Genomic DNA, 17,964 nt, shown 5'->3' on the forward strand with positions numbered 1-17,964 from the left:
TTGGGCAATTATTTGCTGAAGGGGATCCAGCAAAATATATGAACAAGAAATCCCAGCCAGAATTAAAAGAAGCCTGCTTTCTGGGACATGTGCATTGCAGTCCACAGATATGCACAAATAAAAAAAAAATCCAAAACTCACCATGTGTCTCCCAAAATCCAGAAAATTTGGTATAGATAAAACATCAAACAAAAAAAAGGTTATTGGGGGCACATGCACAGCAACCTCATAAGCCTTCTTTTCCTTCAGAAAATAGGCTAAAAAAGGCTTGCAGAAAACCAGTCAATTATGTTCTTAAGGTAAATGTGTTCCTGATCGAAGGTAGTGTTTCAGAGATAATCTCCAGATAAACACCCACAATATAAGTGAGAATCTCATATTTGAAATCTCATATTTGAACACCCAGGAATACTATTAGAAGAGAACTGCCATCTATGCAGGCTACAATCATAAGCCTCATTTTCCCACAATTCTATAGCCATTGCCTTTTCTACGGACATGCAGGAAATGGGCCTTCTCCTTCTCCATCCCAAATCCCTAACACCAGCCTCCTCATCCACCCCTTTCTCTCTCTCTGGTTGACATAGCATCCCTGCCCTTTCTCCCTTCCAAGACCAATGGGTTCTCTCATCTCCACTCTTCTGCTCTCTCTCCTCCTCACTGCACCACGCTCTCACTTCTGGCTGTAAGTGCAGCATCAGTTTAAAGTGAGAGAGACTGCTTCCAGGAATGATGGGAAGAGGGGGAGTAGAAAACGCAGTGGTTTTGCAGAGGCTGGTGCCTAGAGGGTAGAAGACAGATATTGATGAATGCATAAGGAGGAGGTAGGGATGGGAGGGAGGAAAGAGGCTGGTACTTGGGTGGGGGAAGGTGGAAGGAGAAGGGGGACTGATATTTGGAGGAGATTTTGAGGCAGGAATGAAGCTATTACCAGATTCTAAGTCTCAACTCATTTTGCTGCAGACTCAAAACCATTTTGGTAACCCTTTGCTGCAATGTCTCTATTCGGTCTATATTCTTGTCAGCCTCCAGAATTGGATACAATACTCCAGATGAGATCTTTAACTAATAACCTATTGTGGGAGTCTCAGTTTAGTGGACCCTTGGGCCGACCTGCAGGAGACTGGGAAAAGATGGGCAATGTCTCTAGTAACTGGCAGGCCGGGAGGCAGATGTTCAGGCTGGACGAGAGGTGCTCTTCACCCTGGAAGCTGGTTCTCCCCGGGAGGAGCCCGTAGGAGCCCAACCGCTGGGACTTAGGTGGCTTCACCCTTGGAAGCCGAAGCCCCCCCGGGAGGAGCCCGTAGGGGCCTGGCCGCTGGGACTTAGGCGGTAGTGGATCAGGACTGGGAACTGGAACCAGACTAAGACAGTAGGTCAGTACTGTAACAGGGTTCGGGTTCTGGAACCAGGCAGGAACTGTAGCAGGACTCTGGTACTGGAACCAGGCAGGTACTGTAGCAGGACTCGGGTACTGGAACCAGGCAGGAACTGTAGCAGGTAAACAGGAACCAAGCAGGTACTGTAGCAGGCAGGCAGGAACCAAGCAGGTACGGGAGCAGGTAAACAGGAACCAGGCAGGTACTGTAGCAGGAACGGAGCGAATAGCAAGACAGGTCACTCTGGGGCACAGCGCAACAGGGATCCGGTAGGTAAGCCCGTTGCAAGGCAAAGACTGGATGACCGCAGCCGGCTTATCAAGGCTGCGGCGTCTGATGACAGGAATTGGGCGGAGTCACCACTGGCGGGAAATGGCCTAGAAAAGCGCCCAAGTGGCGCGTGAGCGCGCCTAGAGACAGAGCGTCCATAGAAGGCTTCCCAGCGGCGCAGCCCTCACAGGGACGCCACTGAACAGACCAGGAACCAGGCCAACAAAAGCGGGAACAGGTCCAGGAACACGGAGGTAAGGGTCTGGTCGCGGCGCTCGTGGCCAGAACCGCAACATAACCCGTACAGAGAGATTATCACTTCCCTTTTTCAAATGGTTATGCCTCTCTCTATGCACTCTAGCATTCTTCTAGCTCTGCACTGTTGTACGGTTTGCTATCTTGAGCTCATCAGATATAATTATCCTGAGGTCTCTCATCTATTTGGTACACGTATTTCACCCCCATGGATTCCTGTTCCTCAAATGCATGACTATGTGCTTTTTTGCACTGAAAATTAGCTGCCAAGCACTTGACCACACCTCAAGTTGTCTGTCTACTGTCTCAAGAATATCCACCTTATTTCAGATCATAATGCCATCTTCAAAAGTTAAATCCTGGACTTCAAGCATACCAGTTTTGTTAAGATGGGAGAGCACCTTTGGGAGGCAATGGCAGTATGGAAAGTTATAGGTTAAGTAAAAGAATAGTGGCCCAAACAGTGGTTGCTGTTCCAGAAAGATAGCTACTTCCTTTCTCGAACAGCTCCTATGCCTTCATAGGATAAAAATTTGTTTTTTGAAAAATGTACTGGAAATTGCCCTTAAAACTATTTTTTTGCTTTCGATTCTAGATTCTATCAGCAAATTTGCGGGACAGTAATGGGGGCCACTTTGGCCAATCGCTACATGGGTTCTTTTAAGACACAGTGGCTCGCTCATCATCCTTTTCAATCTCAAGTTGTTGTGGAAATGTTCTGAGGCGGTCTTTTCTGAATTTCTGATTTGGCTTAATTCATTGAACATCCAGCTCAAGTTTACAGCAGACATACAAAAAGAAACAATACCATTTTTGGACATTTTGTTTTCATAAAACCTCAAGTGGCTTTTTGACTTCATTGCTCCGTAAAATTATTAGTTCTAATACATTATTACATGTCCACAGTGTGCATCCTAAGGCCTTTAAGGAAAGTTTACCAGCAAGCCAATTTTTTCGACCCCAAATATTATGCTCATCAGTAACAGATTTTCAAATTCAGAGAAAATCAATGACATCTTATTTTTTGGCATAAGGCTATTCAAAATTGTGCACATGCAAAGCTTATCTGTGAACCAAATGTTGTCACTGTGAATGGTTATTTCTTCCATCACAATGCGATAGTTCACAATGTGTCACTTGTGTTCTGCCATTCTCTCCCAGAACTCAGGAAGTATGTTCCTCAATTATGCAAAATTGGAGAGTTTTATAAATACATGAGACCTTCAGGGAACCTCCTAGAACTGCATTCACTAGGGGCAATAACTTGCGTAACCATTTGGTATATTTTGATTTTTCCAGGAATCAACAGGTGAAACTGACAAACACAACTTGCTTCCACCACAATGGGGGAATTGTTCTATTTGACATGTATCTATGAACACTAGCTCCATTATTGTCCCTTCCACAGGGTTGACTGTTTTTTTGAAAAGCAATACAACATATCTCTCATCATGGGTCATTTATCTTATTCAATGCCCCTGTGATTTTATGTGGGCAAGACAAAGCGCATGGTGAAAACCAGGATGAGAGAACATCGCTCAAGTCTATCTCTCCAGCATGAAAACGCATCCTTGGTTTTGCACTGTGAAGAGTCATCTCAGTCTTTTGAAGATCTTCATTTTTGTGTCATTTTCAACTGACAAGGGGGCAATTTGGATCTACAGTTGTTACGTTTAGAACAATGCTGGATCTATAAATTTAAAACTTTCATTCCGGGGGGGGGTTGTCAATTCTAAGCTGGATTTTAGTGTGTTTTTAGGTTAACTCCTGAAATTGAGCTGTTTCAGGAGGGTTTCTCACTACTTTGGATTAATGCCATTATGCGGTTGAAACAGCCCCAGTTACAAGAGGTTTCCTTTTTTCACCTCAGATGCCCATAATACTGGAGCTTTCCCACAGTCATGGACTAATGCCATCACACTGTTTTAAAAAGGGCAGTCCCTATCACAGGATGATTCCCTATGGTCATTAACTGTCATCATTAAGCTTGAAACACGTAATCAGCTGTTAACCAAAAAGAGTCTAACTTGGACGTGTTGACGTCTTCATCAGCCTTGTAGGTTTGACACTTAATAAAGAACACTGACTTTGGTACTTCATCTTGAGGGTTCGAAATGCGGTGGTTGTCTCTTTAAAGACTGGTATTTCTGATTACAGATAAGTAGATTTTATTAAAATATTTCATGGTTTCTCATTACCATTTAAAATATATATATATATTGTTCAGCCAATGGTCATACTACTCTTCTTTTTGTGATATGCACAAATTAGCCCCTGAAGCAGCTTACTGTGAAACTCGGCCATGTTGGGCTAGGACTTGACACTGATTTGAGACCGGCTGTTTTCAAATGGACATCAATTTGAGAATATTTGTTTTCAAAATAAGATTTTACTTGCAAAAATATTTTTTTAAAAAGGAACTTTGAAGGGTTTTTTGTTCTTTATAGTTCTATATGTGAGAATAAGTCATTTTGCTTGTATTCTGTGTTTGTTGTTCCCTTTTTTTTTTGTTTTGTAGATACACTTTTGCGGGATACAATGGCTCTTTTAGTAAATTGATTTACAGATGTTAGAAAAACATAATCAAGTGGGAATGCTTTTCCTGAAATTCTGGCAGCTGGCCACAGGAGGGGGCTCTAGAGAAGACATTAGAAACAAGAAAGGAGGTAATATTAACCTCTACGGAAAAAACTTGCTGGGAAATGTAGCTCCAAGGGAATCTATCTGGGAGGCTATGTAGACATAATTAGGAAGCTGAGAGAGAAACAGAAAAAAATAGATAGCTGGCAGAAAAGAGATCAGAGAGACAGAAGCTGGAATGCTGTCAGAAAGGCTAACTGGAGACTGTAGTCAAAATGACTGTGGGTCCACTGGATGGAGCCAGAATAACCTGAGAGCCATTATACTAGTTGGAAACAGCTAGATGAGAAATCAGGTTAATATTGTAACGGGGAAGCGGTTGCTTTCTCATTGCATAGAGTTATACTAGATTGTATTTAGTATCTCAAGTATATATGCCTGGAATGTCTTGATGACAGTCTGTAGATCCAACTGATTCCTGTGAATAATAGGCTTTTGAGTGAATATAAAGAGAAAAGACGAGATGAAGGTATAATCTATCTCTGGGAAGGGAAAATGAGGGTCTTCACCCCCCAAAGCTTACTGAGAACTCAATTTCACAGAAAATAATCAAAAGTATTAGGAAAAGGAGATCAGTATAGTTTTCAAATGAGATGGTCAAAAGGTATCAGAAAAAAAACCCCTTAGGAAAGAATATCTGGAAATACTGAGAGAAGTAGGAAAGGTAGTCAAGACAGCAAAAGCATGCATAGGAAAAAAATTGCTAATACAGAAAAACAAGGTGACAAGTGTTTTTTCAGATGTCTCTGAAAGGAAGAAATAGAGAGATGGGATTGAAAGCCTGAGAGGAGAAACAGAGGAATGTATGGAAGGTGACAAAGAAAATGAATATTTTTGTTCATGGGTCAGCAAAGAGGGAAATCAAGAAAGACCACAGATGGATGGCAGGGGTACATATGGTAAGAACATAAGAACATAAGAAATTGCCATGCTGGGTCAGATCAAGGGTCCATCAAACCCAGCATCCTGTTTCCAACAGAGGTCAAACCAGGCCAAAAGAACCTGGCAAGTACCCAAACACCAAGAAGATCCCATGTTACTGATGCCAGTAATAGCAGAGGCCATTCCTTAAGTCAACTTGATGAATAGCAGTTAATGGACTTATCCTCCAAGAATTTATCCAAACCTTTTTTAAACACAGCTACAATAACCACATCCTCTGGCAACAAATTCCAGAGCTTAATTGTGTGTTGAGACTCAATTGATGCTGCCAAGAAATCCTATTCTTCAAACCATATTAGAACCTCTATGAACAACAGTAAAGATATATTTCATACACGAATGACAAGATTTATAGACTAACCCAGCGATTCTCAATCAGTGTGTCGCCAAGCACCAGCAGATGTGTCGCATGCTACCTACAGGCGGCAGGGCCGAAGACCGAAGCCGCTGGCGGGGCCAAAGACTGAAGCTGTTGGTCGCAGCCAGAGACCATGGGGGTCATTTATCAAAGTGCTAAAATAGTGTTTTCGCATGCAAAAAATGCCATTAACACATGCAAAAGCACCATAACACATGATGCGATGCAAATAACAAAGAGGGGAGGATTTGTGGGCTCACAGTTTTGCAAATTCCTATCGCACAGCTTTACGCAAATGAAAAAGGTGTAGTTAATTAAAATTCGCGTTAAAGCTGTGCGATAGGGCTTTGCAAAACTGTGAGCCCAGCCCACTTGGCCAAAAATCCCTCCCCAATATCCTCCCCTTTTTCTTATTTGAATCACACCATGCGTTATGGTGCTTTTGCATGCGTAATGGTGTTTTTTGCATGCAAAAACGCCATTATAGCACTTTGATAAATGACCCCCCATGCTTGCAGGGCCAAAGACTGGAGCTGATAAGCTGCGGACCGGTGTGTATGTGTGTGTAGTGTGCATGTGAGATGGGGAGGGTGCTTGTGCGTGTATGTGGCGTGCATGTAAGAGAAGAAGGGTGCTTCAGTGTGCGTGTGTGGTGTATATGTGAGAGAGGGAGGGTGCTTCTGTCAGTGTGTGTTTAAGAGAGAGATGGAGCATGTTTCTGGCTGGCTGTGGCTGAGAGAGAGAGGGGGGCATGTGTATGATTGAGAACCTGTGTGTGAGATAGAAAGAACATGTGTGTGATTGAAAACCTGTGTGTAAAGAGAGGGCGCATTGAGTCTTTGAGATTGGTCAGGGAGGTGACGTGTGTATGTGTGAGAAAAACTGATCAGGGAGGTGACTGGTGTGACTGTGAGAGCGAGAGAGGGAGAGAGAGCGAGAGAGACTGGTCAGGGAGAAGATTGGTGTGTGAGAGATAGAAACTGCTCCTGAGGGTGTGACGTGTGTGAGTGTGTGTGTGTGTGAGAGAGAGACTGGTCGGGGAGAAGATTGGTTTGTGAGAGACAGAAACTGGTCCTGAGGGTATGATTGATGTGTGTGTTTGGGAGTGAGAGAGACACACACAGATACTAGTTGTGATCCCTAAGTAAGAGGACTGTGAGGACAGCTTCAGCAGCTACTGCTGCTTCTGGTGTGGCCTGCAAGGGAAAGGAATAGGAGAACTGCTAGAGAAGGCAAGTAAAGATGGCTTTTTAAGTTCATTTTTCATTTGACTGCCATTTTAATTATTGGGTATTATGTGATGTGTCTTTTTTTAAATATTTGATCGGTGTTTGGAAAATCTGTAGTAATTTTTAAGAGCTTTTAATTGATTTTAATTGTTAGATGTTATTCTGTTCATCACTTGTTTAGAAACATTTATTAGTATAGTATTAGGATTATTTCTGTTTAGGGATCTATAGCAGCTTGGCTTTTTCTGTTTTCCTAATAGGAGGTGTATTAGTGTTTAGGACCTGGTTTAATATTTGTAGTGTTGCCTTTTCATAGGCAGGATTGTTCCATTTGAGTGCATGCCATATTGCAGGTGTAACTTTGTGTGGATTAGTTTGTTTGCATTATTGCAGATCTTGGTACTATGTTAGATGCTACATTTCTGTTTCCATTTCTCCAGGTTCGCACTGCATGCAGAGTGGCTTTTTTGGGTTTCCAGTCCAGTTTCTGCCTCCATATTTGTAATCTGTGGTCTTTCTGTACTTGGTGAAGGTCAGTTCTGTGTGTGTGATCGAGGTGAGGTATTTAACTAGCATGTAGACTAGGAAAATACCTCACCTTATTTGTTGTGTTTTCTCAATAGAACATGCAATGGTGGTGAACTGCTGTCTTTTTATAAGTAGGACTATTGCACCTGGTAGTAGAGGGAGTTTGTGTTGCTGTTATTGAGATAACACCAGAATATATTTTTTGTATGGTGAGTTGTACGGGGAATGTTCTAGTTCTGCTTTATACCCATTGCTGAGGGTCAGGGGTGGGGGGTGGGTTTCCTGTGGATGCAAAGTGGACATTTACATTTAGCCTTGTGACTATCATGTGCTCAGTATGTCACACACGTGAGAACTATCAGGTGTGTCCAGACAGAAAAAAGGTTGAGAACCACTGGACTAACCAATTTATTGATGCATGAGCTTTTGAGGACAGAGTTTACCTCGTCAGATGCATGAAGTGTAGTATAGAGGTGGGTAAAATATATGGGGATGGGTGAGGGGGTTACAGAAAAAAGAGAAGGCAGTGAATTAGGCAGGCAGGGTGTGGAAATACTAAAACTATTGTCTGGTGCCCCCTCAAAAGTGACTAATTAGCCTCTGCACACTCTTCTCCTATTACGATTGGCGGCCCCGGGATAGTCCTGTAAGACCTCACCAGACAAGACTTGTGGCTGGAACGTTGCCTCCTGTAAGGAGGCAACGTTCCAGCCACGAGATCATCTTGGATCATCTTGGATAGATCATCAATGGATAGATCATCTTGGATAGATCATCAATGCCTCGCTATCACAGGGCCTAGTCCCGGACCCTCTCAAACTTGCTATCTTAAAACCATTATTTAAAAAACCTAATCTCTCTACAGATAACCCAGCAAATTTCCGTCCCATTGCTAATCTTCCGGTCATTGCCAAAATCCTGGAAAGAATTGTCAACAAACAGCTCTCGGAATTCTTCGACAATAACGATATCCTCTCCCCGGCTCAATTCGGCTTTCGCAAACTCCGTAGTACCGAAACTCTTCTTTTATCTCTGTCAGATAACATTCTCATGAATCTAGAAAACAAACATCCCTGTTTACTCATCCTCCCTGATCTCTCGGCCGCATTTGACACGGTCAACCATGATTTTCTCATCGAAAGATTATCAGAGATCGGCATCAAAAACAAAGCCTTAAACTGGTTCAAATCCTTCCTCCAAAACAGAAACTACAAAGTCAAGATCAATAGCAAAGAGTCTCCACCATTCAGTTCCACATTAGGGGTCCCTCAAGGCTCTTCGCTATCCCCTACGTTATTCAATATCTATCTTCTCCCGCTTTGTCAGCTACTCTCAAATCTAAAGTTAACCCATCACTTATATGCCGATGACGTCCAAATCCTTATACCTATCACCGAATCACTACAAAAGACCTTACTTTTTTGGAACTCCTGCCTCCTCTCCATCAACAAACTACTGTCAAATCTCAACCTGATTCTCAACACCGACAAGACAGAATTCCTCCTGATCACTCAAGACGGCACCCTTCCATTGAACAGCTCTCACCTCACACCACTCCCAGTCTTCTCCACACAAGTCAGAAACCTTGGGGTGGTCATGGATAACCAACTAAGCTTCACTGGTTTCATCAACACTACGATCAAAGAGTGCTACTACAAACTTCAAGTTCTAAAAAGGCTTCGTCCCCTCCTCCATTTCCGTGATTTCAGAGCAGTGTTACAATCCATCATTTTCTCGAAAATAGATTACTGTAACTCACTTCTACACGGTCTCCAAGTCTACTCCCTAAAACCCCTCCAACTGTTACAGAACGCAACAGCAAGATATCTCACCAAATCCAGCAAAAGAGACCATATAACACCAATTCTAAAAAAGCTCCACTGGCTTCCAGTCAAATTTCGAATCCTCTTCAAACTTCTATCAATCACCCACAAAGCCATTTTCAATAACACCCCACTGGACCTCAGAATCCCTCTCCAACTCCACACATCTTCACGACCAATAAGATTAGCACAAAGAGGAACTCTACACGCGCCTCCCATGAAAACATCATTAAGTAAAAGAGCTCTATCTACAGCAGGCCCTAAACAGTGGAATTTTCTTCCTCCGGAACTAAGGTTGATACACTGCCACAGCACATTCAAAAAAAGACTCAAGATGGGGGAGCAAAGAGAAGGGAGGAGGGGTTTGCTTACCCTCTGTGTCTGCCGGTAAAATCGCCGAGAGAAAAAGCTGAAGCAGGAAGAAATTGCCTACTCTTCCTGGGTTCCTGAACCGGCCAATCAGTGGAGGAGCCCTGACCACGTCACCCGGACCCTCAGCTGAGTGACACCAGCTGAGGAACACTGCCGATATAAAATCAGCGGCAGGGCAGCACTAGTCGGGGAGCAAAGAGAAGGGAGGAGGGGTTTGCTTACCCTCTGTGTCTGCCGGTAAAATCGCCGAGAGAAAAAGCTGAAGCAGGAAGAAATTGCCTACTCTTCCTGGGTTCCTGAACCGGCCAATCAGTGGAGGAGCCCTGACCACGTCACCCAGACCCTCAGCTGAGTGACACCAGCTGAGGAACACTGCCGATATAAAATCAGCGGCAGAGCGGCGCCCCGCAGCCGCCGGCGCGTCGCCTAAGCCGCGCGCGCCGAAGGGGCGCGCGGCTTGGACCGGCTTAGACTGGGGGAGACCGGGAGCCGGCTAGAATTCTTGTGTATCATCTTCAATGGGTAAGAAACGGAAGGCAAAGATCATCATTACCTCCTCCCCATTGCAGCAACAACGTATAGGCCCCATGGATCAACACGTCGTGAGGGGCAGTGACGTGTTGGAAACGCCAAAAGAGGACAGTTTGGGAGGTATGTCGTTAATCTCCCTTAGTCCTGGCGCAGGACATTTAACCCCGCCAAAGCCTTTTACATCTCCTGTAACATCCAATGAACTGGTAGGGGCAGCCCAGGGAGGTGCAGAAATTGAAATTCAAATGGCACCTCCTCGGGCCGAGAATGGAAGTACTCTTTATTCTGGTGTGCAATTATTACCTCCAGTTCATTTAGATAGTAATATTTGTTCGATGGTAGTACCCGACAATGTTACTATGGCTGACCTTGGTAGAATGATAATGAGATTAGATAATAATGTTATAAAAATGAATGAATCATTGATGACTGCTATTAATACTAATAGGAAGTTAATTGATGATCAAGTGAAAATTGTAGAAAAACATGAGAAAGATATTCAGAGTTTAACTAATAAGATCCAGTTAACTCAGAATTCTGAAAATGTATTTATACGAGATAGTATTACAATGCATAAGGAAATAGAGTATATAGAAAACTTGTTGCGCTCTAAGAATATGAGAATTATAAATTTTCCAATCACTCGGCTGATGTCCCCTTGGGAAATGTTTAAAAAATTTCTCAAGGAGATATTGTTATATCAAGATGAGGAAATACCCAAAGTTTCAAAAATTTATTACCTAGAGAAAAAGGCTCCCAGAGTCACTGGTGAGCAGACTGGTATTGGGGAAATCCCATCTTCAGTGGGGGTGTCGACCTTCTTAGAGGAGTCAATCGACATCATTAATAAAAGAGCAACTCTCTTTATATCATTTATAGCCGAGCAGGATAAAGAAAATATATTTAAGAAGTTTTTTAGATTAAGGAATATGTTATTTTGTGGGCACAAGTTACAAATATTTCCAGATGTGGCTAGGGCCACACAAGCAAGAAGAAAATACTTTCTTTCATTAAAAATGCGGGTACTTGCAATAGGTGCCACATTCTTTTTGAAATTTCCGTGCCTATGCTTAGTTAACTATCAAGGTAATAAATATGGTTTTGTGGATCCTACACATTTAGAAACATTTTTACTAGATAAAAGTCAACCTGAGGTATAGAGGGAATAATGTCCAGAAAAATAATCAATCTCCCTTCTCTTTAAATTATTTTGTATACATATTAGAACAAATAGGTAGAATACCTTTTGTTATTATATGTAAGATTGCTTAAATATTTGAATGGTATAGATCTCCCCCAATTATGGGATATGTACTCAATGCAAATAATGATTTAATATGGGTTTTTGTAAAGTAGTTGTGTTATGTTGAAGTACACATTTTCTAATTTTCATGATGTATATAATTGTGAAAATTCAATAAAAATTAAATTAAAAAAAAAAAAAAAAAAGACTCAAGACATGGCTATTCGGTCAAGCATTCCCATAACTTACTAAGTACTCCTCAATTCCCACAGACTATCGACACCAATAGCTAATCTCCCTCTCCATGGACTTGTTTCGCATTAATAGTTTGTAATGTTCTTGTTCCCAGTTATGTTATCCAAGTTGTCTCTCCCTGTTCTCTATAACACACTTGTTGTCATTGTTTAATATTTATATCTGTTGCAATGTAAACCAGAGTGATAAGTAACTCTGTTACCTGAACTTCGGTATAGAAAAAGTAATAAATAAATAAATAAATAGGGCTGCTCCAAGCGGCATAAAATGCCGCCCGCCACTGCTCCCCATGCTAGTCGTTAGGCACTCGTGCGCCCGATGAGAGCTCTCTTAAAGGGCCCGCAACTGGAACAGAGCCATGGCAACCTTGGATGGGATGACATCATCAGTCATTGCCCTCTTAAGGGCCCTTCTGCCAGCCTTTCCTTGTCTCAGCACCAAGTCTCCTGGCATCCTTGTGTCCTAGTCCATGTGGCTCTCCTTGGGTCCTTGCCTTGCTTGTGCTTTTGACTTATTGTTCCTTGGCTAGGTCCTGCTCATTTCTTGCCTCCATAGTCCCTAGCCTTGCCCAGTCCCTGTGTCTGTATCGCTGCCTTGTCCCTCTGGTTTAACCTCTGTTCTGGATTAGACCTCCCTTGCTTGCTGCCTGGACCTGACCTCTCGCTTCGGACCTGACCTCGTTTGTATGCTGACTGCCTTGACCTCTGAACTGTCCACCATCTCTGCTGTATGCCACTGACCTCGAGCGATGCTTGCTTGGATACATCTTGGATAGTCCTAGAGACCCATCTAAGCCTTGCCGGCCCCTTGACTCAACCTGCAGGGAACAGGGTTGGTATAGGCAAAGCTCTAGTCCGTCCCTCCTCAGGACCTCCGCTAGTCGGCACAGTGAACCTAGTGGGCTTGCTCGCTAGTGGCATCAATCACCCTTCAGTAACAAGGGTCCAGGCTATACACTTTCTAACCTATGCAACCTATTCACCACTCATTTTGCAGGAAAAATCTCTAACCTCTGTGCTTCCTTTCCTACTAGTGACATCATTCAACCAACGAATAACCCTGCTACATTTAGGGGCAGATTTTCAAAACCTGCCCCAAGCTCCCCCTGCGTGCGCCGAGCCTATGTTGAATAGGCTCGACGGTGCGCGCAAGCACCGGGACGCACGTAAGTCCCGGGGGCGCGTCATCCGGGGGTGGGGATGTGGGCAAGGTTCCGGCCCGGAGGCGTTTCGGGGGCATGGCCGAGGCCTCTGAAACCGCTCCTGGGCTGGGGAATTGTGCGCCGGCCGGCGCAGGCGTAACTTTTCTAACAAAGGTGGGGGGGGGTTTAGATAGGGCTGGGGGGGAGGGAACAGAGGCAGGCTGCGCGGCTCGGCGCGCGCAGGCTGATAATTTTGGGCAGCCTTGCACGCGCCGACCCCGGATTTTAAAGGATACGTGCATATCTATTAAAATCCGGCATACTTTTGTTTGCGCCTGGTGCGCGAACAAAAGTACACACGGGCATAGTTTTTAAAAATCTACCCCTTAATATTAGTATGAATTTGAACATGTACCTCAAACTGAAGTTCTGCAGGCCATAAAAATTCTAAGTTCCGCTACTTGTCCACTTAATCCCTGTGCTACAGTACTTCTCAAAGTAGCATGAAATGAAATTGGGAATCCAACCACAAAAATAGTCATCCTTTCCTTCTCCTCTGGGAACATACTTTAACTCTAAAACAAGCCTCAGTAAGACCCATTTTTAAAGAAACCAAATACATACATGTCAGACTTATCATACTTTTGACCCATATCTCCCTTCCTTTCCTAGCTAAAATCATCAAATCAAAAGTTTTAAAACAATTCACTCTGTTCCTTGACTGCAACTCAGTCCTAGATCAATATCAATTCGGATTTAGGAAACATCACAATACAAACTCTACTTTTTTCCAGTACTGATACTCTACACCATGGTTTCAAGTCAGGTATCTCTTACATTCTCATTTTTCTTGACATTTCCTCTGCCTTCGATTTCCTGATCCACAACATTCTTCTCACCCATCTATCTGACACTGGTCTCTCTGGGGTTGTCCTCAAAAGGTTTAGATCATATCTCTACAATTGCTTCAACAAATAACCATTGACAACTGCATCTCCTCATGGTCCCACATCCCTACCGGTGTCCCTCAAGGCTCAGCCCCTATGCTGGCTACTTTCCACCCTTGGTCTTTTATATAGATTTTATGCCAACCACATTCAGATCTTTTTTCCCTTAAAGTCCTCCTGGTCAGTCACTTCTCACTTCATTACACTGTCTTTCCCACATCAAAAGCTGGCTCTCTCATAATAAACTATCACTAACTATATAGAAAATGACATTATCATTCTTGGCTGTTTCCCCCATGGACCCTATCCCTACAGAAATAATGGTCGAGAATCATGTCCTCCAAATTTCCAGGAAATTATGAAATTTAGGAATAATTTTTGACCCTAACATACCCATGCATCTCTAAGTTCAATAAGTAGTCAAGGCCTCGTTTGCAAAACTCAGGATGTTACGTTGCCTGAAGTCCACCCTCGATCCTCAGACTTCAGAACTGTACTGCAAGCACTAATTCACCCTGCATTGGATTACTGTGAATCCCTTTACACTGGCTTGCCTCATTACATAACACCGCTACAGCTAGTACAGAATGCAGCCGCCTGGTTACTTACTGGAACCAAATACCATGAGTACATCTCTCTGGTCCTTAAACAACTCCATTGGTTTTCTATTCATCAACAAATACTATATAAGTTGGCTACAATAACACATAACCTCATTAATCTCCACTCCCCCTAGATCTTCAACACTTAAAAACACACACCCCTACTAGAACTCTATGGTCCTCATCTCATTTCATGCTGGATATCCCTTCCATGCGGTCAACACAACTAGCCATCAAGAATGAAAGGTTCTTTTCAGTCACTGGGCCATTTTTTGGGAACTCCCTACATTGTCTAATAGAGCAAAAAGAATTTTAAAAAGCACTAAAGACATACCTAATTAGAACTGCTTTTCCCCTAGACATTTTATCTCCTACCTCAGCACCCAGATGCTCTGCATTTCGAGTTCCTTGCCTTACATTATTTTTATGTATATGATTTTGTTTTGTTACATGCTAAATTAATGTCTTCTATTAATTCCAATTGTACTAATGGAACCCCTCTGAACTATAGGTGCAGGATATAAATGCATTTAAATAAATTCATAAATAAATAAATATGAATTGATACCACTCCATTTACAGAAGAGGTTTATTTATTTATTTATTTGTAACTTTTATATACCGAGGTTCAATTAACAAGATTAATTATCACTTCGGTTTACATTACAACTAGCGAAATTAACAGAGCCAGAGTCTTGTTTTACAATGAACAGGGTAGAAATAACTTGGATAACCTGGGTGAAAACAATGAACAGGGAAGGAATAATCTGGAATAACATATTCTGGGATACATAAAGTGGGTGAAGCAAAAATAGAGAATTGGGTCTGCATAACATGGGTGAAAAACAGGGAAAATTGAGTAGGGGAAGGCTATGAGGGCCTAACGTTGGTTAGTGTACTCATGATGTGGATAAGAAAAATGGCTGAGGTGAGTAATTATGGAAAGGCTTGCTTAGCCTGAAAATAGGCAGGGCAAAGGGGCCAAATGAGATACATTCTAAAATAGTATGTAAACTCACAGTAGTTGTGACAGCTCCACTAACATTTCTGTTCAATCATCTCCCTGACAGTTTTGCTTTGAAGACAGGAATGGTTCTAGAGGAGCACAGACGGACAGAGCTGAACTGCTGAACAAAGGATCATTCCCATGGCCATACTCTTTTTAACGTGGCCTAAAAATCTAAAAACGGACCTCAACCAGAGGACTCAGGGAGAGCCATCATTCTGATTTAAGAAGACAGCCACTTGGAAAAAAAAAAGGATTATGAATGCTTTATAATTAGTTTACTGTACACAAGAAAGAAAATCATTTCTTTCTATTTCTAAAACAAGAAGAGCATAATTGCTTCTTCAGTGATTTACTGTTTCACCATGGTTACCTACCAGAGAGAACAACCTCCACCAGGTCTCCTTCATGGATCTCTTCTACTGATGTAATTCGCTGCAGAATATTTTCTGAGTTCAGGTCATGGCGAAAGAGGAGAATTTTGTCATACATGCCGAAGAAACCGCACTCCGGGAACTGAAATAAAAAACAGATTCTAAATTAGTGCATGCCAATTTTTTTATTTTTTTTAATCTTCGAGTATTTATCCTGTTAACACTTTATCATCTGGGAAATCTGGTTATTTTAATTCAATTTAATTTGAGGTATAAAAGTGCAAACGTAGAAATAAAATCATGCAGTCTAATAATGATGATCTGCTATAAAAATCATACAAACACAACACAGAAACGTTTACAATTTTTTTTATATAAACATAATTTCCTTGCACTAAAACTACTAAAAGTATTAAGAACAACACATATTGGATGCTTATAGCTCATTGTGTCAGAAGAGGGACTGCACCAATTTTAACTCCAAAACATTTTCTCCCATTTCACAATTCTATCTGAAATCTATGGAGCACTGGTGCAGGAAATGGAGGTAAGAGGGTTTCCTAAAAATAAATTCCAAAGTCATTTTTAATCAATAAAAATCAAATCACAATCCAATAGTGTGTGCAGCAGTTAAACACAGCATAAGCCGTTCAGAAAAGGAGCACAGTTTAGAGTAATATGTGGCATGCTTGGTCTTGCTTTTAAAATTATCAAAATGATCAAAGTGCAAGCTAAAAGAAACTTGCAGATTCCTCTCTCTGAAATCTTTATCTGTATTTGAGGGAATGTTTCCAATAAAGAAGAAAACATATGGGGTTCTTTTTTTTTTTCAGGCTAGATTCTGCATTGGCAAAAAAATGGGAACTTTCCCTCTTTCAGTCCCTGTTCCATTAATTCTGATAGCAAGGCAATAGCCCACATTATTGCACCACACCAGAAGCTGCATCATAGCACTTCCTGTTCTGTTGCCTCTTCCTCCTGCACTAGAACTTTCTACCCAATCTAAGTCCTTTTCTAGCAAATGCACATTTCAATAGTTTTTTTTTGGGTGTCATATATTAGCCAATATAGTATACAGATCAACATGTCCTTTAAAGGTAAGCAGTGTATCCAAAATGTTCATGGTGGCATCAGTCCTTCAGGAGTTAATAGAAAAGGAACTGGCAATAAAGAAAATCCTCATTCTATTGTACACCCCCAGCAGTCATGACTTGTGGCCTGTAAAACAGCAATCCCTCATAAATGCACACCACGTTGAAGTACCTAGCTCCCAAATATCGCATCAGCTGATGCCTATGCATCCACCTTGTGGTGTTTGGTGAAGGTGTGAATGGAAGTCCAGGTTGCAACCGAGCCTTCTCTGGATACAAAGCAGAGACTGCTCTATTTGACAGTGCTCGAAAGAAACTTAGAGGAGTACTACGGACTGTCCTGTTTCAGTGAAATACAATTTAATTCATCTTGAGGTGAAAGTCTTAAAAGTTGGTAATACTTTAATATGTTCTCGAGATCCAGAGGGTAAAGTCTCATCGTTTTGGGTTCGGGCCATGGGAAGACCAAATTGCGAAGCCATTTACCTAGGTAAATAGTCTGTCTGGAAATAGCATTCCTCAGAGCAGTTAAAAAGGTTCACAACGCAGATACTTCTAGCTTCATTAAACAAGGGCATGTGTTTAGTCTGGGGGAATAAAGTACACACACAGAATGGCATTTTTAAATCTAAGTGCACAGTTTTCCCCTTCTGTCCTCGGCCTGCAGAAAAAAGTACAAAGTCCTGCGTGGGAGTTTTGTGCCCGTGTATCTGCACAAGCAAATTTTCAAAAAGAAAAACTTTGAAGGTAATTTTATAATTGCATGCATAGGTCTAAAGCAAGCAAGTAAAAAGTACTTGCTTATTTTAACCCAAACTTCAAAAGCAGACTTGCGCGCATAAATCTGCTTTGAAAATTCGGGTAATAATGTTGATTTTCAGATGTGCACACGTAAAATGTACAGGCGCGCATTTACATGTCCACGCCTCCAAAGACTCCCCCCCCCCCCAACTGTTTTGTGCACATAAAACATATGAC

General features: G+C 42.2%; 1 protein-coding gene across 1 annotated transcript in view; it reads right to left on the bottom strand.

Moving 5' to 3' along the window:
- The window catches only part of PRKD3 (protein kinase D3), a 218,111-nt gene that overhangs the window by 169,418 nt on the left and 30,729 nt on the right, over positions 1-17,964 (bottom strand). Inside the window, 1 exon segment of the mRNA XM_029594096.1 lies at positions 15,899-16,037. Coding sequence (XP_029449956.1) covers positions 15,899-16,037 — 139 coding nt within the window.

Source organism: Rhinatrema bivittatum, chromosome 3, assembly GCF_901001135.1.
Source record: "Rhinatrema bivittatum chromosome 3, aRhiBiv1.1, whole genome shotgun sequence".
NCBI lineage: Eukaryota > Metazoa > Chordata > Amphibia > Gymnophiona > Rhinatrematidae > Rhinatrema > Rhinatrema bivittatum.